The 17,665-nt window shown below is 43.8% G+C and overlaps 1 protein-coding gene across 1 annotated transcript in view; it reads right to left on the bottom strand.

Moving 5' to 3' along the window:
* Positions 1 to 17,665, bottom strand: part of VAV3 (vav guanine nucleotide exchange factor 3) — a 417,371-nt gene that overhangs the window by 231,888 nt on the left and 167,818 nt on the right. The window contains exons 4-5 of the mRNA XM_045292020.1: positions 3,145 to 3,203; positions 282 to 347 (exon numbers count right to left, since the gene is read on the bottom strand). Of these exons, the coding sequence (XP_045147955.1) occupies positions 282 to 347; positions 3,145 to 3,203 (125 nt within the window). The remainder of the gene's footprint in view (positions 1 to 281; positions 348 to 3,144; positions 3,204 to 17,665) is intronic.

Genomic DNA, 17,665 nt, shown 5'->3' with positions numbered 1-17,665 from the left:
TGGAGAAAGTTACAAATTTTACTTTACTTCACTGGTTTTGGTTTTTTTTACTCCTCACAGGGTCCAATATAATGTGGTATATACAATGAGAACTAAAAAAAATAAAAGTACATTTTCTTGTAAAATGTTTGATCACCAGGTTTAAGATGAACCCTTACATGTTTTCAACACGGAACCACTTTTCAGGTTCAGAAAGATTACTTTACCATCAATGGTTAAAACCCGCAATGTATATTTAAATAAAATCAGTGGACTGGCTTTGCTGAAAATGTCCCACATACTCTATCAGGTCAGGAAGGCCTTTGTAGATGTCTTCATCGTCGACGCTTTCTTCTGTCGGGAAGGGCCTAGGATGGGGAAGAAACAACACGGTTGAATAGCAACACAGAGGCTGGTCATTGACCCCCACTAAATACAAAAGCTGCTGTGCAGACCAGGCACTGTGTCAACACAACATCCAGGGCTCTCCCCAAAAGCCTTCCCTGCAGCTATGTCTGGGGTCCCCAGGAGAGGCACCATGTGGGCTCCCCAAATCATCCACGGCAGTTGCCACTGCTCACTGCGGTCACATGTGCAATTCAAGCCAAAAAAGACTAGCGGTCATGGGGTCCGTGACAACTCACGGACCATCCCACAGAACAGAGTAGAGCGGTCCCAATGGAAACAGACGGCGTTGGAGTAGCCAGTGGGTTTAAATCACAAACTTGACAGGCTCAATCCACACGATGGCAGCAGAGCGCTTAACCAGGGTGCCACCAGGGCTCCTGAGGGTGTAATGTGGGGCATATAGACTTGCTTCTCTTCCTGCCATCCTGCAGGGTGCTGCAGTGTCCCAGGTTGGAGAACAAGGAGCTGCTGTGTTCAGCTATGAGATCAGACCCAAATGACAAACTCATTACTAGTCATCTTTCTATATTCCAGTGCATGAGACAAAAGTGCTGTGTCCCTTACAGATGACTGACTCTGAGGTATTACTCTACCCACACATTAGAGTGTCTAAGTTTTATCATTTATTTTCATTTATTAGACACATGGGTCAAGTACATCTTAGGGACAAACAAGGAGTCTTTCTTGTCTTCTATGCAAAGAAAAGGATGTGTTAAGTTTTCTGACCCTACCCTTTAATTTTCCTCCTAAGCTTATTTGTCTCAAGCTAACTATAAACTTTTTCATAACTCCAGCATCATGTCCTAAATGTACGTCTAACAAAAGTGACAGCAATTGAGAAAGTGCCAAAAGTTTTACTTTGCCTTCCATGCAGTCAACATGTCATACGTTTCAGAAAAGTGTAAGAGAACCCATTGAGATAATCACTAAAAAATTACTAGGTAATACATTGAAAACGCAGGGTTTCACATTAGCACATGACTTTTGAGAAACCTATTTTCCAATTTAATTCATATGTAGAAGCACAATGTTTTGATTTTTGAAACAATTTAGACACATTTAATCATGCATGTATAACACTACAATTCCACAGCAGAAAATATAGATAGAGAAGAAGAAAGCCCAACATCTCCCTGTTGTACAGAATTGAGTGTGCAAGCACATGAAAACTGCGATATACTGTTTTCACTATCTGCTTACTGAAGGCAACATAAAATATGTACTGATGTAGAGGACGTAGTGAAGAATAAACTACAAAGTCTTAGATATTGGTCCACACTGTAGAGTGCTTCTGTATAAAGCTGCCAAATGCAGGGTCTATTCTGAGACAGTGTCTTCCGGGAAAGTGCCCCTGGGGGCCGTTGTGCTTCAGCCAGGGACTGGGGAGCCTCATCCGTGCTGATCAGTCCTCTACACGGCACTTAGACACTCTCCCTTAGAATGTGAATGTGAGCTAGACAGAGAAACGTGAGCAACAGGCAAAAACAAAGGACCAGAAAGGTACGTCGCTGGAGGCAGGACTATGGAACAGGGTAAACAAACAAACAAAAATAAAATAGCTCTTCCATTTCCATGAGGCTTAGCTCTTTGGTTACTGGGACTCCATTTCCTAATGAGACTTGAGTATGTGGTACCTGGAGCCGAACAGACCACAGCAGCATCTACCTCCTCATGCTCGCTGACGACGGAAATATTCCACTGCACAGAGGTGCCATCAATTGCTTCACCAACTTGCTTCCACGCTTTTATTCCCAAATTTTCTCACATCCCTGTGCCCTTATCATTTGACACATGTGCTGTTATTCTTATATTGCTAAAATCTAAGAGTTGTTATAGCTTTTGATGGTAATAAAACATGCTACAGGAAATAAATGTATAGCAATAGCTTTCAAAATACTTATTTAAATAAGCATTTGGGTTGGTCTTTATGATTCTTGTGCACAGAAATATTGGAAGAAGTTCAAGAAAGACCTATCCATTGAGAACAATGGCTGATCAATGTACAGTTACCAGAACTTTGAACCAGTTTAAGACAGTGCAATAGCAGCCTATGGACACACAGGCAGTGTACACAATGCAAAGCAACCAGATCTCCTGTGCGTTGAATTCTGACCTGAGTAGGAAACACGTAGAAGCCCGGTGGCACAGGTGTGACACATTGGGCTACTAACTCCAAGATCATCAATTCCAATCCCACCCTACCAGCCCTCCTGAGGGAGGAAGAGGAGGCTTTCTGCTCCCATTGAGAACTAACTCTTAGAAACCCCAGGGGCAGTTTTACCCTGCTCTATAGGGTTGCGATTAGTCAGAACTGACTTGTGAGTTTGAAGGTTTTGGAGAAAATAGACTGTTGTCCCCTGCTCAAAGATGGCAGCCTACCATATACTCAAAGCGGTGTGGCAGGCTGCCATCTCTCCGCAGGGCAATGCTGCCTGTTTCCTGCTTGGGCCAAAGTCCAACGGGCAGAGACTGGAACAGGAACACGCAGGCTGCCCTTACTGCTGTCAGTCAGGACTGAACTATTCTGAATCTGTTAGAAGCCCTGGTAGATAATCCCTGGTACCTAATCTAAGAAAGTATCTAGGTACTCCTATGAATACATTCCTAATTGCTCATTAAGTTTCTAATAAGTAATAGGCAGCTATATACCAGACAATCTGCATGTGAGAAACAGGTCTCTGTACTCGTCATGCTTCGCAATAGCAAATCGTTGCAGTTAATTAAATGGCTCATATGGTCCACTGAGAACCAACTTACCTGATTCCTGTGGCCAACGCTATAGGAGTTCGGGAAAGCCGAGATAGGGTTTCTATAACCTGAGAAAAGAAGGAAGACTTCATTGAACATCTATTTCACAGAAGGTAAGCCACCTTTCCCCCCATATGCCCATTTCCCATCTACTATTAATCATGGCAGCAGAAATGTAAATCTTCAGAAGCAGCGTAACTTGACTGGGAAGTATGCACACATGGGTTGTAATTAGGTCCCCACCCCCAAGCCCCACTTTTTAACTTTAAAACTATAAACAGATTTCTTAGTTCATGTGAACAGCAATTTAATCATCAGTAACACAAGGAGTTAGATTGGGTGATCCCAAAGCACTTGTATCCTCTACATTCTAAACGAATCTAAATGATTCTTTCAAGGACTACTGTCCAACATGAGGCTATCTAAATTTATATTAATACTGAATAAATCTAAATTACTATTGAATGAAACTAAGAATTCTGTTCCTTAACTGCACTGACCATATTTCAAGTATTTGGTAGGCACAGGTGGCTAGTGGTTACCATGTTGAACAGTGCAGACATCCAGTATTCCCACCAGGACAGAATGATGGGCTCTAGAGCCACAGCACATACATGCAAACTCGGTTTCACCACCATTAGGCAGGCAACCTTGAATACAAAGCGTAACTTCCCTGGGCTGCTGCTTTTTTTTTTTTTTCCAATAATGTTTATACTAATAGTCCCTACTTCACTGAATAGCTATAAGGATTAAATAAGTTAATACGAGTACAGTCTTTAAGTGGTAGTTAATTTTTATAATGTTCAATTTTCAGATAATTTCCTATTCTAATTCTGAGAGTTTTTCAGGATAGGGATTCCTCGTTATCCTTGATTATCTATTTCAAAGATTCTGTATGGAAATCCTCCATTCCTGGGCCTATGGGGTCCAGGATACAGTTTGAACATTAGTATCTAACCATTTTAACCTGCTTTCAGCTACTAGTACTTAAGATCATCTGCTCGAAGCCTTAGTGAGGAAGCTGGTGACATAGCGCACAGGCTTCTCATAAATCCAGTTTCCGTGACACTAGGCCTAATTTATCCCTTCCAAATTAAATCAAACAAGTTGTCTACTACCAGGTCTAATCAAAATGAGAACAAAGAAAGAGGGGAGTAGACTAAACTCTTCCCCTGACTTGGGGTAATACTACCGTTTTATTTCAGTGACAGAAACTGAAGCCTCGGGTACTCATTAGAAGCCTCGCCAGGGTATGAGCCACACATACACTTCTCTCTTCTAGGCTCTCCGGTGGTGTAAACACAAGGGCAGCAGTTCAAACCCACCAGTACCTCCATAGGCAAAAGAAGAGGCTTCCTCCTCCCATAAAGATTTAGAGCTTTGGAAACCCAAGGGGGCAATTCATTCTGTCCAACAGGGTCTCTATGAGCCAGCAGACGTCGCGAGATACTGATTGCTGAACCACTGTAAGCAACAGTGCGGCACTACAGCAATGCATGTAGAAACTCATGACCATGGGCTAAGAAAACATGGATGACTTCTGGTTCCACAAGTTTCTAGCCAAGCTCATTTAAAAAAAGAGTTTTATTGGCATATAGTTCACATATAATACAATTCAATAGTTCAGTCGCACTAGTTTAATCTCATTAAGAAAAGTTGTCACAATCATCACCCAAATCAACTTTAGAACCTTTTCTTCTTTCTTGTACTCACTGCTACTCCCTCCCCATCCCCCATCCCCCTCATGCCCCTCCCCAACCCCTTCTCTATCCCCCCACCCCACAGCCTTGCCCTGCCATACCCTCAAGAAATCACTAATCCAGTCACTGCCTCTGTAGATTTACCTGCCCAGGATTTCACTTACTGCAAAACATACCAATGACATAACAATGACAACAGCAACAAAGTAAAACACAGAGAAACTTTCATAGAAAGAAAGCAGAAAATATTAGAAACCAGAACAAATTTACAATGGGTAAAAAGGAGATCAAATTATAAAGGGTTAAATTTTAACCTGATTGCATTTGCAATAATCTACTTCCCAATGCACGATGCATGAGAGCAAAAGTATTCACATCCCTGGTCTATGGTCAGGGTGATCCGCCCGCGGCTTAATCCATGTGTATTTCCCCTTCACCTTTTTAAACTCAAACAAGTTCAAAATGGGTTAATAGAGAGATAAAGTGATAAGATATTACATTTTAACCTAAAGGCGCCTGCCATAATCGCTTTTACAATACTCTCTGTCTGATAACAAGCTAGCTAAACTCACTCTTACAAGTCTCTGTGGAGTGGGAACACTAAGGACTAATTACCTGCATCATAGAACTATTTTAATATCTGTTGCCTTTGAAGGAGCCCTGGTGGTGTACTGGTTACGAGTTGGGCTGCTAACCATAAGGTCAGCAGTTCTAAAACACCAGCTGCTCCTCAGGAGAAAGACGGGCTTTCTCCTTCCACAAACAGCTAGTCTCGGAAACTCTCAGAGCAGTTCTACCCTGTCCTACAGGTTCACTGAGAGTCGGCATGAACTCGATGGCAGGGAGTTTGGGTTTGGGTTGAAGTTGAGTAGATTTCCACTCATTGTGACCATGAAGGATAGAGTAAAACCATCCCATTGGGCTCCAAGGCTGTACGTCTTTCCAGATGCAGAAGGTTGTGAATGAAAAATTATCAACAAATGTAACAAAATTAACTATTCAAAATTAAAATAATCACTTACTGAAATTCCAAAATGATGAGCCACTGAGTGAAAAGTTTTGCTTTGGGAAGGCTGTGGGATGGGCTCCGGTACACGTGTTGAATTTTCTGCTGGCGCGGCACGTTACAGAGCTGCCGGGTCAAACTGCGGTGAGTCTCAGTTACCACGCCATCCCAGCAGTGTTACCTATTGTATTGCCGCTGTTTTATTACATATGTCAATAGCATGTATGTTATTCCATGGGGGCTATTGTCTATAATAATTATGACTTCTCTGAAAAACAAGACTGTGTGTTCAGTCCCTTTTCCCAGAAAGCTTTCCCTCCAAAAGTAAGAGTAGACTTGACTTTCATGCAAGAGTCCACCAGAGGGAGGCATGCGACAGCCCATCACGTTGGCTCTAAATGGAATGTTTCTGCAAGGTAGGAACATCCCTGAAAAATCAATGAGCTGAAACCGACTCCTCTTATTTATTTTACAGGGGTTATTTATAACTCCTCGGTGCAGAAAAGCACTGTAAGTACAGGAATCCTGTCGAGACAGAGGGCCCATGGCTGCTCCCTCAGAGGCGAGCCCTCTGTTTTGTGTCTCTTGCTGGACACGGGTCCACCCTTTCACTCAGAGTGGCGCCAAAGAAAATAGGGACTGTTTGGTCGACGTGGTATTTTTAGGACAAATGATTATTGTATAAAGGCTGGACATACCCAGATTGGGAACAGACAAGTATACAAATTCTTGCCAGACCCCCAGCCCTCAGTCTGCAGTCTGATCAGACAGGAGACGCATGCTCTCCGCAGCCCTGGCCAGTGAAACCACCCCCAGAGTCACAGAGGAGACGGTGCCCTCCCCAGTGTCTCACATCCGAACCACGTGGAATTACGGACCTTAATTCTCAGAGAAGGGAGGAGCAATAAACAGAAAAATTGCAAAGTAAAAAATTAATGAGCAATTATATTAAATCTCTGCCACAGAGCTTCATTTTTGGCATACTTCAGTAAAAAGAATACTCATCGTGAAGCACGTTCTGCACAGCACCGTCCACGTGGGAGACCGGGGTCCCAGTCCCGGCTGATGCACTTCAGGTGCAGCCACCACCTGTCTGTCACTGGGACCTTTAAGGTTGCACACAGCCCTCAGGGGGGCTTCCAGACTAAACCAGACTAGAGAAATGGGCTTAGGGATCAACTTCTGCGTATCAGTCAATACAACACCTGTGGAGGACCATGGTAGCTGGTGCATGACAGGGCAGTGTTTCACCTGCAGGCCGTGAATTGGAGCTGACTGGATGGCTGTGAACGACAGCCTGGGAGAAGGGGGAGGCAAGGCAGGGAGGTGAGCAAGGGCATCGTCACACCAGCTTTGGAAGAATGCACTGTGTCCTAGAAGCTCTGGAAGCTCCACGAAGGTTTAATAATGATGGTGAAAGTGGCGAGCAGGGAGGGTGATGGAAAGTGGTGTACAGACAGAGGGGCTAGAGACCAATTAGGTTTTCTCAGTTACCCAGTTGAGAAGGGAGGAGTCTGAGCTTAGCAGATGCAATGAAAAGAGGTAGGAATATGAGGCATCAAGGAGATACCCCCCACAACAGATTGTTTATATAACAGCCTCATCACCTTCAAGTACTCCCCATTACACTTAATACATTTGTCAAATCTGCGATTCCATTCTTGGAAACATTTTTTTCAAACTCATCTGTTTGGATAGCTGACAGCACCTCCCTCTTTCTTTCCTTCACCTCTGCAAGGCATCAAACCACTGCCCTTTCATGTCCCTCTGCATTCGCAGAAACAAAACGAGGTTGCACAGAGCAAGGTCAGGTGAGTTAAATGAGTGTGGCAAGAGAGGCATGCTTTTTATTGCCGAAAACTGGCACACTGAGACAGCTGCATGAGTAGGTGCATTGTCGTGGTGGCAAAACCAGTCCCCCATCTGCCACAAGTCAGGCATTTTTTGGTTACACAGTGTTAAGCAATCTTTTTAAAGCCTCTAAATAGAAAGCTTGATTAACAGTCTGACCTGGTAGAATGAACTTCAAATGCACTACAAGTGGACATTTTCAACCACCCCAGAAGTTGAAAGACATCTGGATGAAGATTGTCATCAATTGACATTTCACCTTTCTTGAAATGAGAAAACCACTCCTACACTTTTTCCCATAGCACTGTCCTTGTAAGTTGTGTTCAACATCACAACAGTTTCTGCGGGCATTTTTCCTGAACAGGAAACAAAATTTCACAGCTACACGCTGTTCTCCTAAGTCGGCCATCACAAAAAACAAGGTTTGAGGGAAACTGCTTGTAAGAAACAATTCACTGACCAGCGGGAACCACTGGGCCCACAAAGAGTGAGCTGCTGGATGCTCTTCTGAGGGTGGTGGTGGCGGATTTCATACTAAGAAAGCTCTGCCCAGCAGAGCTTTTCCTTGTTGTTGATTTTGGGGTTTTTTTGTTTTGTTTTGGGGCGGTACTCCCTCATGAATGGATGTATATGTAAATATATATGTTTCAACAAGACTTGGAAATATTTTTATTTCGTTTTACTATGGAGTTTTTGAAGCCCTCGCCTATGTATGTGTGCATAGTGAAATGTGGTTAAACATAATTTTACTTCTTTTTATTTTATAAATTTATAAACATTTAAAACTATATGTGTGGCTAGTGGCATAACTCTCTCTTGACCAGTGCTGCGCTAGAGCTACATTTCTGGCAGAATAATGAATTTGTTTAACCCTCTGTTCGATTGTTCAAGTTCAGAGAGAAGTCAACACTTTCAAGCAACAGGCAATCACAAGTGCTATCAAACCAGCCCAAACAGAGCACCTTTAAAGGACTGTCAGTTTCATTACTCATACGGGAAACGCATAATTTCTGTTAGGCGATTTGAAATAGGAGACTAATTTACAGAGGCCCCTCTCTTCCCTAGGAACGGTTTGAGGCTAGAACTGGAGGCAGGCATCTCCAGACTGCTGGGCAGTCCCGAGGTCCTCTCTACCGTCACAGCCCGTAATTCTGGGGCTGCTTCTTCGTTCTTGGACTCCGGGCAGACGCACCCTTTAAAGTGGTAATAGCCACTGGGGACGACATTCAGGAAGCTGAGATCTTTGGCAGAGAATTGCCTGACTTTGAAAGTGAGCTGCGTTTGGAAAATGTGTTCTTTGACTTTGACCCAGCTGCAGGATTTGTGGGCAACTTTGAAAACTCATTCCATTTTCTAACTCCCCTTTGTCTCATAGAACTCCCCCAGTCTATTTCAGATCACATAAACAACCTCCCCTCTGGTCTGACACTAGCACACGGGACCTGCCTGTTCAAAGGCAGGGGGTTGTGTGGATGCCGATGAGTTCAGAATGACATTGTCCTTGACAACCCCAACAACTCCATAGAGGTCCGGACTGTAATGGGAAGTAATGTTTACTTAGAGCCTTATAATTGAATTTCCATTCTTAGTATTCAGTGAAAATCCCCATGGAGCCTTTTTTGATTTCACCTCTATTTTCTGCTCAGTATGCCAACAGTTATACCAAAACCGAAATAGTGGACCAACAGTTGAATTTTCCATTGTTTGCATCCTAAGTCCCGTATGTCCTAACAGACGAGCGTAAATTGAAGAGGATCAGGAGACAACTGTATTTTCTCTGACTTCTGCCTAGGTAATTACATCACCAGACAACTAGCTCTAGGTGGACAGAGCCTAGGTTTCTTCTCTTTCGGTGGTTCGTGGTTAAAATGGTGTATAAGAAGTTTTTTTTTTTGTTTTTTTGCACAATCTCTTTCTCTCCCTTGTTGTGAGAACATTCGCATCACCGGCACTAGTTTGCTTTCCTTTGCCTGCTCTTTAGGATGAACGACGTCACAGAAGTCGGCCCGTGAATTAGAATGGTGTGAGTTGTATGTTCCTTGAGCCGATGGGCTTGCTTGTGGAATCTGGCTGGAGCAGGACAGAGTCCGGGTAGGGCTGACCACAGAAGGGTGGGGACAGGAGTAGGACATACAGTGGGAAGAAAGCAAGGCAGCAGATAATGAAGACCCTTGAGTACACTAAGAAATCATCATGGGAGCTGTCTGCAGGAGGGATATTTAGAGACCTGAAGGAGGCTGAGATGGAGTGATCAGATGGACAGTTCTGTCATGTCATACAGCCTCTGTGGTTGCCATGGAGAAGATAAATTTGCTGATGATGACAGGGAGACAGACTGGAGGGCTGATTTAATAACCGAGGCTAGAAACAGTGAGTGCCTGCCGTAAAGGGGGGGCACCGGGAAGAAGGAAGGGGTTGGATCTGAGGCAATTTTAAAAGGAGTCATTGCTAAGAGTTGTAGGAGCCCTGGTGGTATAATGTTTACATGTCAGGGTGTGATTCACATGGTTGGCAGTTTGAAATCACCAGCAGCTCCACAATAGAAAAATTGGGCTGTACATATGAGGTGATTCAAAATACCATGGCTTGGGACAGGTGTACCATCATCCTCAAAGAAACCTCCCTGCCTTTCAACAGCCTTGTGGCAGTTACTTGATTTCATGTCAACTTGAAGATGTAAGAGATCCCTGGAGTCTAGCCTGTCAATCAGGTCACAGCCTGATGGTGCCTCCTTACAGGCATGACCTTCTCCTAAGGATAATCTTGGGAACCTACCCCCTCTCTCTCTGCCTTCACCCTCCTGTTGACGAGCCACGCTGAGATCTGCACAAGCCCTTTGATGCAGCCACCTCCATTGGATCCACAAGACTTTACACCCACCGGTCTGTGTTCTTCCTGAATTCTGCATCATTGCATGTGGCTGCATGAATCTAAAGAGGGATTTATGAACTATTCTCAGACTTATGGATTTGACATGGGCCGGGCTGGGATGTTTGCTTAATATAAAATGACTTTTTGGTATAAATTCTCTCTTATACAAATATGAATCTCACTGAATTTGTTTCTCTAGTCAACCCAGCCTGACACAATCACATCCTCCTCACTTTCCGCAAGCATGATGGTATTCATCTGCATACCACAGATTTTTAACAAGACTTCCTCCAAAACTGATACCACGTTTTTCTTCATATAAACTACTTTATCTGATTATTTGCTTAGGCAAGTCCATAGTTGTATGGCAAGGTAAGAACAGACCTCCTTTGTTCAGAAATAAAAAGAAAAAGTGCTTGATGACCTCACTTCTCTGAGAACTTGAAAATATCTACTCATCCAAAGAGAGAAAAAGAGAGACCAGCTACTAGACTTCTCAGAATCTAAGTCCAATGGAATTGGCTTAGTTTTATTGGCATATATTTTGACAATGGACAGGTTAAGGCCAGAAACTGGTTAAGGCCAGAAACTGGTTATTCTTGCTTGGAAATTCTGTATTTGATAGCACCATGCCTCTGCTGACCTGCCAGCCAATGAATGAGTTTGGAAAATTCCCAGTTGTCCTGCAATCCAAGATACAGTCAGGGTTCTAAGAAGCCCTGTGAGCCTCCCTTCTTCCAATCGACAGATGCAAGGAATACTTCAATAGCATGTTTTCAACAACATCCACCAGCCCTGCAACAACCAAGTGTTTTAGACAACCTCTAAGCCATGTTTTCAGAAGTGGCACTAAGCTGCAGTGTGTCCCGAAGGGGTGACTGCTTGTGTGAAATCAGAATAGCAAAGGAAATGGAGAGAATGAGTTCTGCCCGTTTCCTCTGCGAGTTAAGGGGGGATATATTGTGAGCCTGGAATTTACCATCTGGAGGGGTTTAGAATGAGGCATCATTCTCAGTGATCAGTGAATCTAGTGCCCAGTGTTTACTTCATCCCAGGTCTCTGGGCATCTGCCCTCCTCCATGTCTTAGCCAGCACTCCCAGGCCCACATTCCCGGTTACCTCTGGGACTTGGCCTTTGCTCTGTGACTGAGTCTGTAAGAACCACGATGGTAAGGAGCATCCTTGTCCTGGAACTTCCATGCCATGCTGCAGTGCTGCAACGCTGTCCGCCTCCTGAACCCTGGCCCTTGCAGCTCAAGACTGTCCTTTCAGAGCCACCTCCCTGTTGAATCCTGGCTCCGTACCTTCTTCCACGGAGCCACGTTGTCGACACCTGTGCTTTCTGGATCTTGGATTTTATGTTTTCAACTCTGGTGACACGGTGTGTAAGTGTGTAGCTGCCAGCGAAGAGAATGGTGGCTCAGACCACCATCTCGTCTTTATGAGTGTAATCACCAGGTCTTGCTATGCTATGGTGACGACGCTCCTAAAGACTACCCCTGAAAGAGCCCCTAGGGCAGTTAGACTGCGTCATGGAATCACGGTGGGAAAGTTCTATTCCAGCTCACGAAGTCGCTGTGCATTGCAATGGTCTTGCTAGCACCGAACAACATGAGCCATACTTAGTTCACACATACTTTAAAGACTCTTCGACTAGCCTGATGGGTGAAGAAGTGCCTGGCTGCGTTGCCACGGTCATGGTTTCCTCCAGTGCGGCCCCACGGCTGTGGCTTCGCTGACTGTATCTGAGAAGGAACTGCCGCACACCACCGCTTCATGGCTGACTGGTCTGATCACAGGCTACCCCGTGCTAGGCAAGCCAAGCATGGCAGTTTGCCAGAAGGGCCCTTCATGAAGACAATGGTTGTGAATGGGTACTTCGATCGCTGTCTAATGTTAACAGCCTGATACTGAAAACTGTTTTATGGTTTATAACAAGATGAACGGCTTGGTAAAAATAAAGCAATGATGAGGAAGAGTTCAGGAAAAATAAAGGTCATGATTGGAGACAGAAGACTTTGGTGGTGGGTACTGGTATGTATGTGGACTCCAGGTTGGAGGAGACAGGGAATGTCTTCTCATACTTAATATTTAATTTTCATAATGGGTTCCTTCTTCAATTATTTATTTATTCCCCATTTGTGCCAGGGTAAGCCCTTTATGTATCTTTACACATATTATCCCTCATCCTCACAACTGTTTTGCAAAGTGTTACTCATTCATTTGTTTGACGAAATACTTCTGTGTTAAGTGGTAACGGTGAGCCTGGCTGTGAAGCAGGGAGACAGAACAGTGAAAAAGCAGTGCAATGTCCTGCCTTCAAGGCATTTCCCACGGTCAGGTAGGAGAGACAGGAGCCATAGCACATTGCTAGAATAACTTATTATGGTCTCACGTATTTTGGGGAAAATTTTTAAGATCAATCATGCCTTGACTTACTGACCCCCATCTAAGAATCTCACCTATAAAAACACGAACTCATTGCCATCGGGTCAACTCTGACTGTGGCGACCCTTTAGGCCAGGGTAGGACCGCCCTGTGGGTTTCTGACACTGTAACTCTTTATGAGAGTAGAAAGCCTCTTCTCCCCATGGATCAGCTGGTGGTTTCTAACCGCCAGCCTCAGGGTTTGCAGCCCACTATGCAACCACTATGCCATCAGGGCTCCTTTGAATCTCACCTACAGAACTATACACATGCAATTGAAAAGAAACTTGCAGCATTATTCTAATAGTAAACTAAGGGGGACTCACTGGTAGGATAATGACCCTATATAATTGTTAAGATGAATATGGGAGATCTCTATGTGTTGATGTCTCTGGGTAGCACAAACAGTTTGTGCTGGATGACTCATCTAAACGTGGGTGTGGTTTTAACCCACTCAGAGACCAGTCGAAGGAAAGCCTGAGATCACAGCCAAGAAAACCCTTTGGGGGCGGCTCTGCTCTTTAACACGCGTTGCCAACAGCCAGAATTGACTGGAAGGCAATAGGCTTGGTTATCTGGGGTTTTGAAAAAAACTTTGTCTCCTGTTTCCATGCCTTACCCTGTGATGCACTGTTAAGTGAGAAAAGCAGGCCCAGGAAAAACGTGCATTATATGAACCCATTGCTGACGACAAAAAGGAAAGGGGGAAAGAAAAATTCCCCAAGGCTCAAAGCAGATTCATAGCTGTGGTTCTCTGAGGAAAGAAGGTGCGAGGAGAAGTGGTCTGTACTTATTGCTATATTATTTCAACATATTCCCATAAACATGTCTTCTTTTTAAATATGTTTAAATGCCAATAAGATTTTATTTTACATAAGGGGACAGGATTTAGGTTAGAGTTGCTCTGGAGGCAGGGACAGCCTTGCTGTATTCAGAATTACATGAATTCTTTTTTAAAAAATTGTTTTTATGGGTGTAAAAAGTGAAGGTGATGTGAGGGTGACATCTGATCTTCTCTGGCTTCACAAGGAAGAAGACTCAAGAAGAAGAGTCCCCTAAGACCAATTTCTATGAGGTCAGGCACATGTAATGCTCCAACCTTTGTACCACTTCTCACCCCACCGGCACCTCCCACACTGGGGGCAGTAATTCATTGCAATGGCCACACACAACTCATAAACAATTCTTGTGATCATGGACTTTCCTGGGGAAGTTAACAGGTTCAAGTGAGACATACTCAGGATACAGATGTTCAACCAGGACAGTTTCTTCTCTCCTGTACCTGCATACAAACCTCTCTCTGGCCCTCAGCCTCTTGGCCTGACCTCTAACCTGCTGAAGTAATGTTATAAGCTCCTTGAGGAATGCCAATAAAGACCCAAAGGGCATGCCATTTCATCCAACACCTCAGTCTGAAGATGCTCAGCTCTTGTCTGTCCGTCTGAAAACTTAGCTCCCCTGCTTAAGAGCCTGGAGGCATCCTATTCCACAAGCCAGCCTCCTGTCTGAGGACACTCACATTTACTTGTTCCATGGGCTAGAACAGGGGTCCTCAAACTTTTTTAACTGGGGGCCAGTTCACTGCCCCTCAGACCTGTTGGAGGGCTGCACTATGGTTTTCAAAAAAAACTATGAACAAATTCCTATGCACACTGCACATATCTTATTTTGAAGTAAAAAAACCAAACAGGGCAAAAACACCCAGCGGGCCGAAAAAATGTCCTCGACGGGCCACATGTGGCCCACGGGCCATAGTTTGAGGATGCCTGGGCTAGAAAGTCCACCACTCTGACTCATGCTGCTATTGCTCCTCTGTCACTCCTTGGGCATCACAGTTGTCTTTTGGTTCAAAGAGGTTCAATGTGCAGAGACCTCATGATCCAAAGGATGGCTCTTCTCTCACTGGTAACAAGATTCCTCTCCTCTTTCCTACTTCTGAGATGAGCCAATGTATACCCAGCAGGGTGGGGTGCCAATCATAATGACCCTATTCACTCATAACTGAATCCTGTAATTCTATCATCATCTTTCCCCATCTTCCTTACTCAGACCCATCAGGGAATGGCCATTTCATGGGAATTACAGAGATTACGTTAAATTGTGTTGACTAGAAAAAAAAATCCAGTGACACTCAGATATGTGTAAGAGAGCTTTATATCCAGAAGTAATTCGGGGGTGGGGCGGAGGAGCTGATACCAAGGGCTCAACAGAAAGTAAATGTTTAGAAAATAATGATGGTAACATATGTACAAATATGCTTTGTACAACTGACGTATGGATTGTTATGAGCTGAAAGAGCCTCCAATAAAATGATCTTTTAATTAAAAAAAAAGAATGATATATCAAGAAAACATCCCAGCCCAGATCAAGTCCTTAAATCAACTACTATTACATAAGTCCCTCTTCACCAAACATACAATCAAAAATCATTCCGTAAATCTATTCTATTCTATTCATAAGTCCATATACGATTCAAATCAAATACTATTCCATAAGTCCCTCTTCACATTCATGCAACCAACATGCAATGACACACCAAGACACACACTTATTCTCAGATGGTCATGGCAAGCCATTTTCACTGCCGGCTGAAAGCCTTTTGAAAACCGCTTCTGTCTGTCTAGGCCCCACCTTCAGAGAACAAGACTCAAATAGCCTGTGATGGGGCCCAGCATCAACAGAAAATTTTAAAAGCTTCCCAGTTTCCCCAGTTGACTCTACTATACGACAAGGGTCCAAGTCACTGGCTTAGAGACTAGGATAGTTTTTGATCCCTGATACTTTAGCAAAAAACCATTGATGCACAGGTACTAGGTTAAATACTGAGTCCTAGTCAAATGTCACGAAGCCTATTGCATCTTATTTCCATTTCGCATCAGCATCCTCTAAGGGTCAAAGGGCTGAAGTAACTTCCAGAACATGGTACACAAATGGCAACACCTAGATTTGAAGGTCCAGATTGATAAAAGCAAGGAATGCTACAAGGATGCCAATACCTTTAGATTTGGGCCTTCAATTGTGATTTGGCTCACACCAGCTCCGGTGGCGTCTGTTCCTATGCAGACTGACCCCATGTGTATCAGAGTGGCACTGTCCTTCCTTCACAAGGTGTTCCGTGAGGGTTTTCAGAATAGATCACCCGAGTTTGCTTTCAGTGTTCCCCTGGGTACAAGCAAACCTTCAGCCTTTTGGTACATGGCCACACACATTTCCTACTTGTGCTGCCCAAGGAGCCCTGGTGGTGTGGTGGTAACGAGTTGGACTGCCATCCAGATGGTTAGCAGTTCGAAACCACCAGCAGCTTTTTGGGAGAAAGCCTGGGCTTTCTGCTCCCATAAATAGTTACAGTATTGAAAACCCACAGGAAGGTCGCTATGAGTCAGCATTGACGGGATGGCAGTGAGTGTGGTTTGGTTTAAAGACTCATGGTCAATTTGGCACTAAATAGCATAGCCACTTCATGGACTAACGCACGTCCCTCACTGTTCCACTGAGCATTCCCCCGTCTGGTGCCATGTGAGCACGCTACGACATCTGAACTCAACAGCCCACGGCTACATGAAATGCTATGTCCTTTCCTTTATGCGGCCAACGTACAAAGTCCCATGACATAACTACAGGCAAACTTTTCAGTGGCACAAAAAGTATGTATTGGGAAAACATAAATGTTGTATATTTATATTATCCTATAATACAAAGCTCAAATTCATAAGAAAATATGAACATGTTAGGGTAATAATTGTTTTTTTTTTAATTCTGTCCACCAAACAGGAAGGATTTAAAAATGACATCAATCACCTGGAAAGTCCATGTAAATTTTAATGTGTGACAAAGAAGCTACTGCTCATTAACCGTGGAATATCTCATTACGTAATATGGTTTCTCATCCCCAAACTACCGCTGTAAGTTTGCTCTACTGCATTTGGGTACAAATTTGTGTACATTGTAATATCAAAGAATAAAATCAGCCATTATAAATAATTTATTGCCATCTATATTACTTGTTTGAAACTCAGAGCTCTATGGTTAGGTGGGAAACAATACTTTTATGTGTATGTGTAATATTCTTGCATTAAGTTGATCAAGAGAAAAGCAGTTAACTGAACATGACCCCGTTTGAAATGGTGGCTGGTGAAAACCTAGTGCCTATCAGTTTCTGCTCGTCCTTCCGGTTAGCAGCTAACCAAACTGTGAGGAGCACCAGAGTCCTTGCGTTGCTGTTGAGTGCCCTGGAGTCAGACCCAACTCATAGTGACCCCATGTACAACAATCGTTCCCATGTTTGAGCCCATTGCTGCAGCCACACTGGCAATGCATTTCATAGAGCACTTTCTTCCTTTGCTCCCCCTCCACTCTATCAAGCATGATGTGCTCCGCCAGGGGCTGGTCTCACCTGATAACATGTCCAAAGTACGTGAGCTGAAGTCTCCTATTCTTGCCTCTAGGGAGCATTCTGGATGCACTTCTTCCAATACAGATCTGTTTGGTAGTTCTTTCAATGTTGAAATGCAATGATTTTCTTTGGTCTTCCATATCCAATGCCCAACTTTCACATGTCTATGAGGCAATTGACCATAACATTGCTTGGGTCAGGCACAACTGAGTCCCCAAAGTAACATTCTTGCTTTTCAACACTTTAATGAGGTCTTGTGTAGCAGATTAACCTGATGTAACA

Source organism: Echinops telfairi, unplaced genomic scaffold, assembly GCF_000313985.2.
Source record: "Echinops telfairi isolate 266 unplaced genomic scaffold, ASM31398v2 ScPeMD7_443;HRSCAF=831, whole genome shotgun sequence".
Lineage (NCBI taxonomy): Eukaryota > Metazoa > Chordata > Mammalia > Afrosoricida > Tenrecidae > Echinops > Echinops telfairi.
This window is presented reverse-complemented; position numbering and strand designations above follow the sequence as displayed.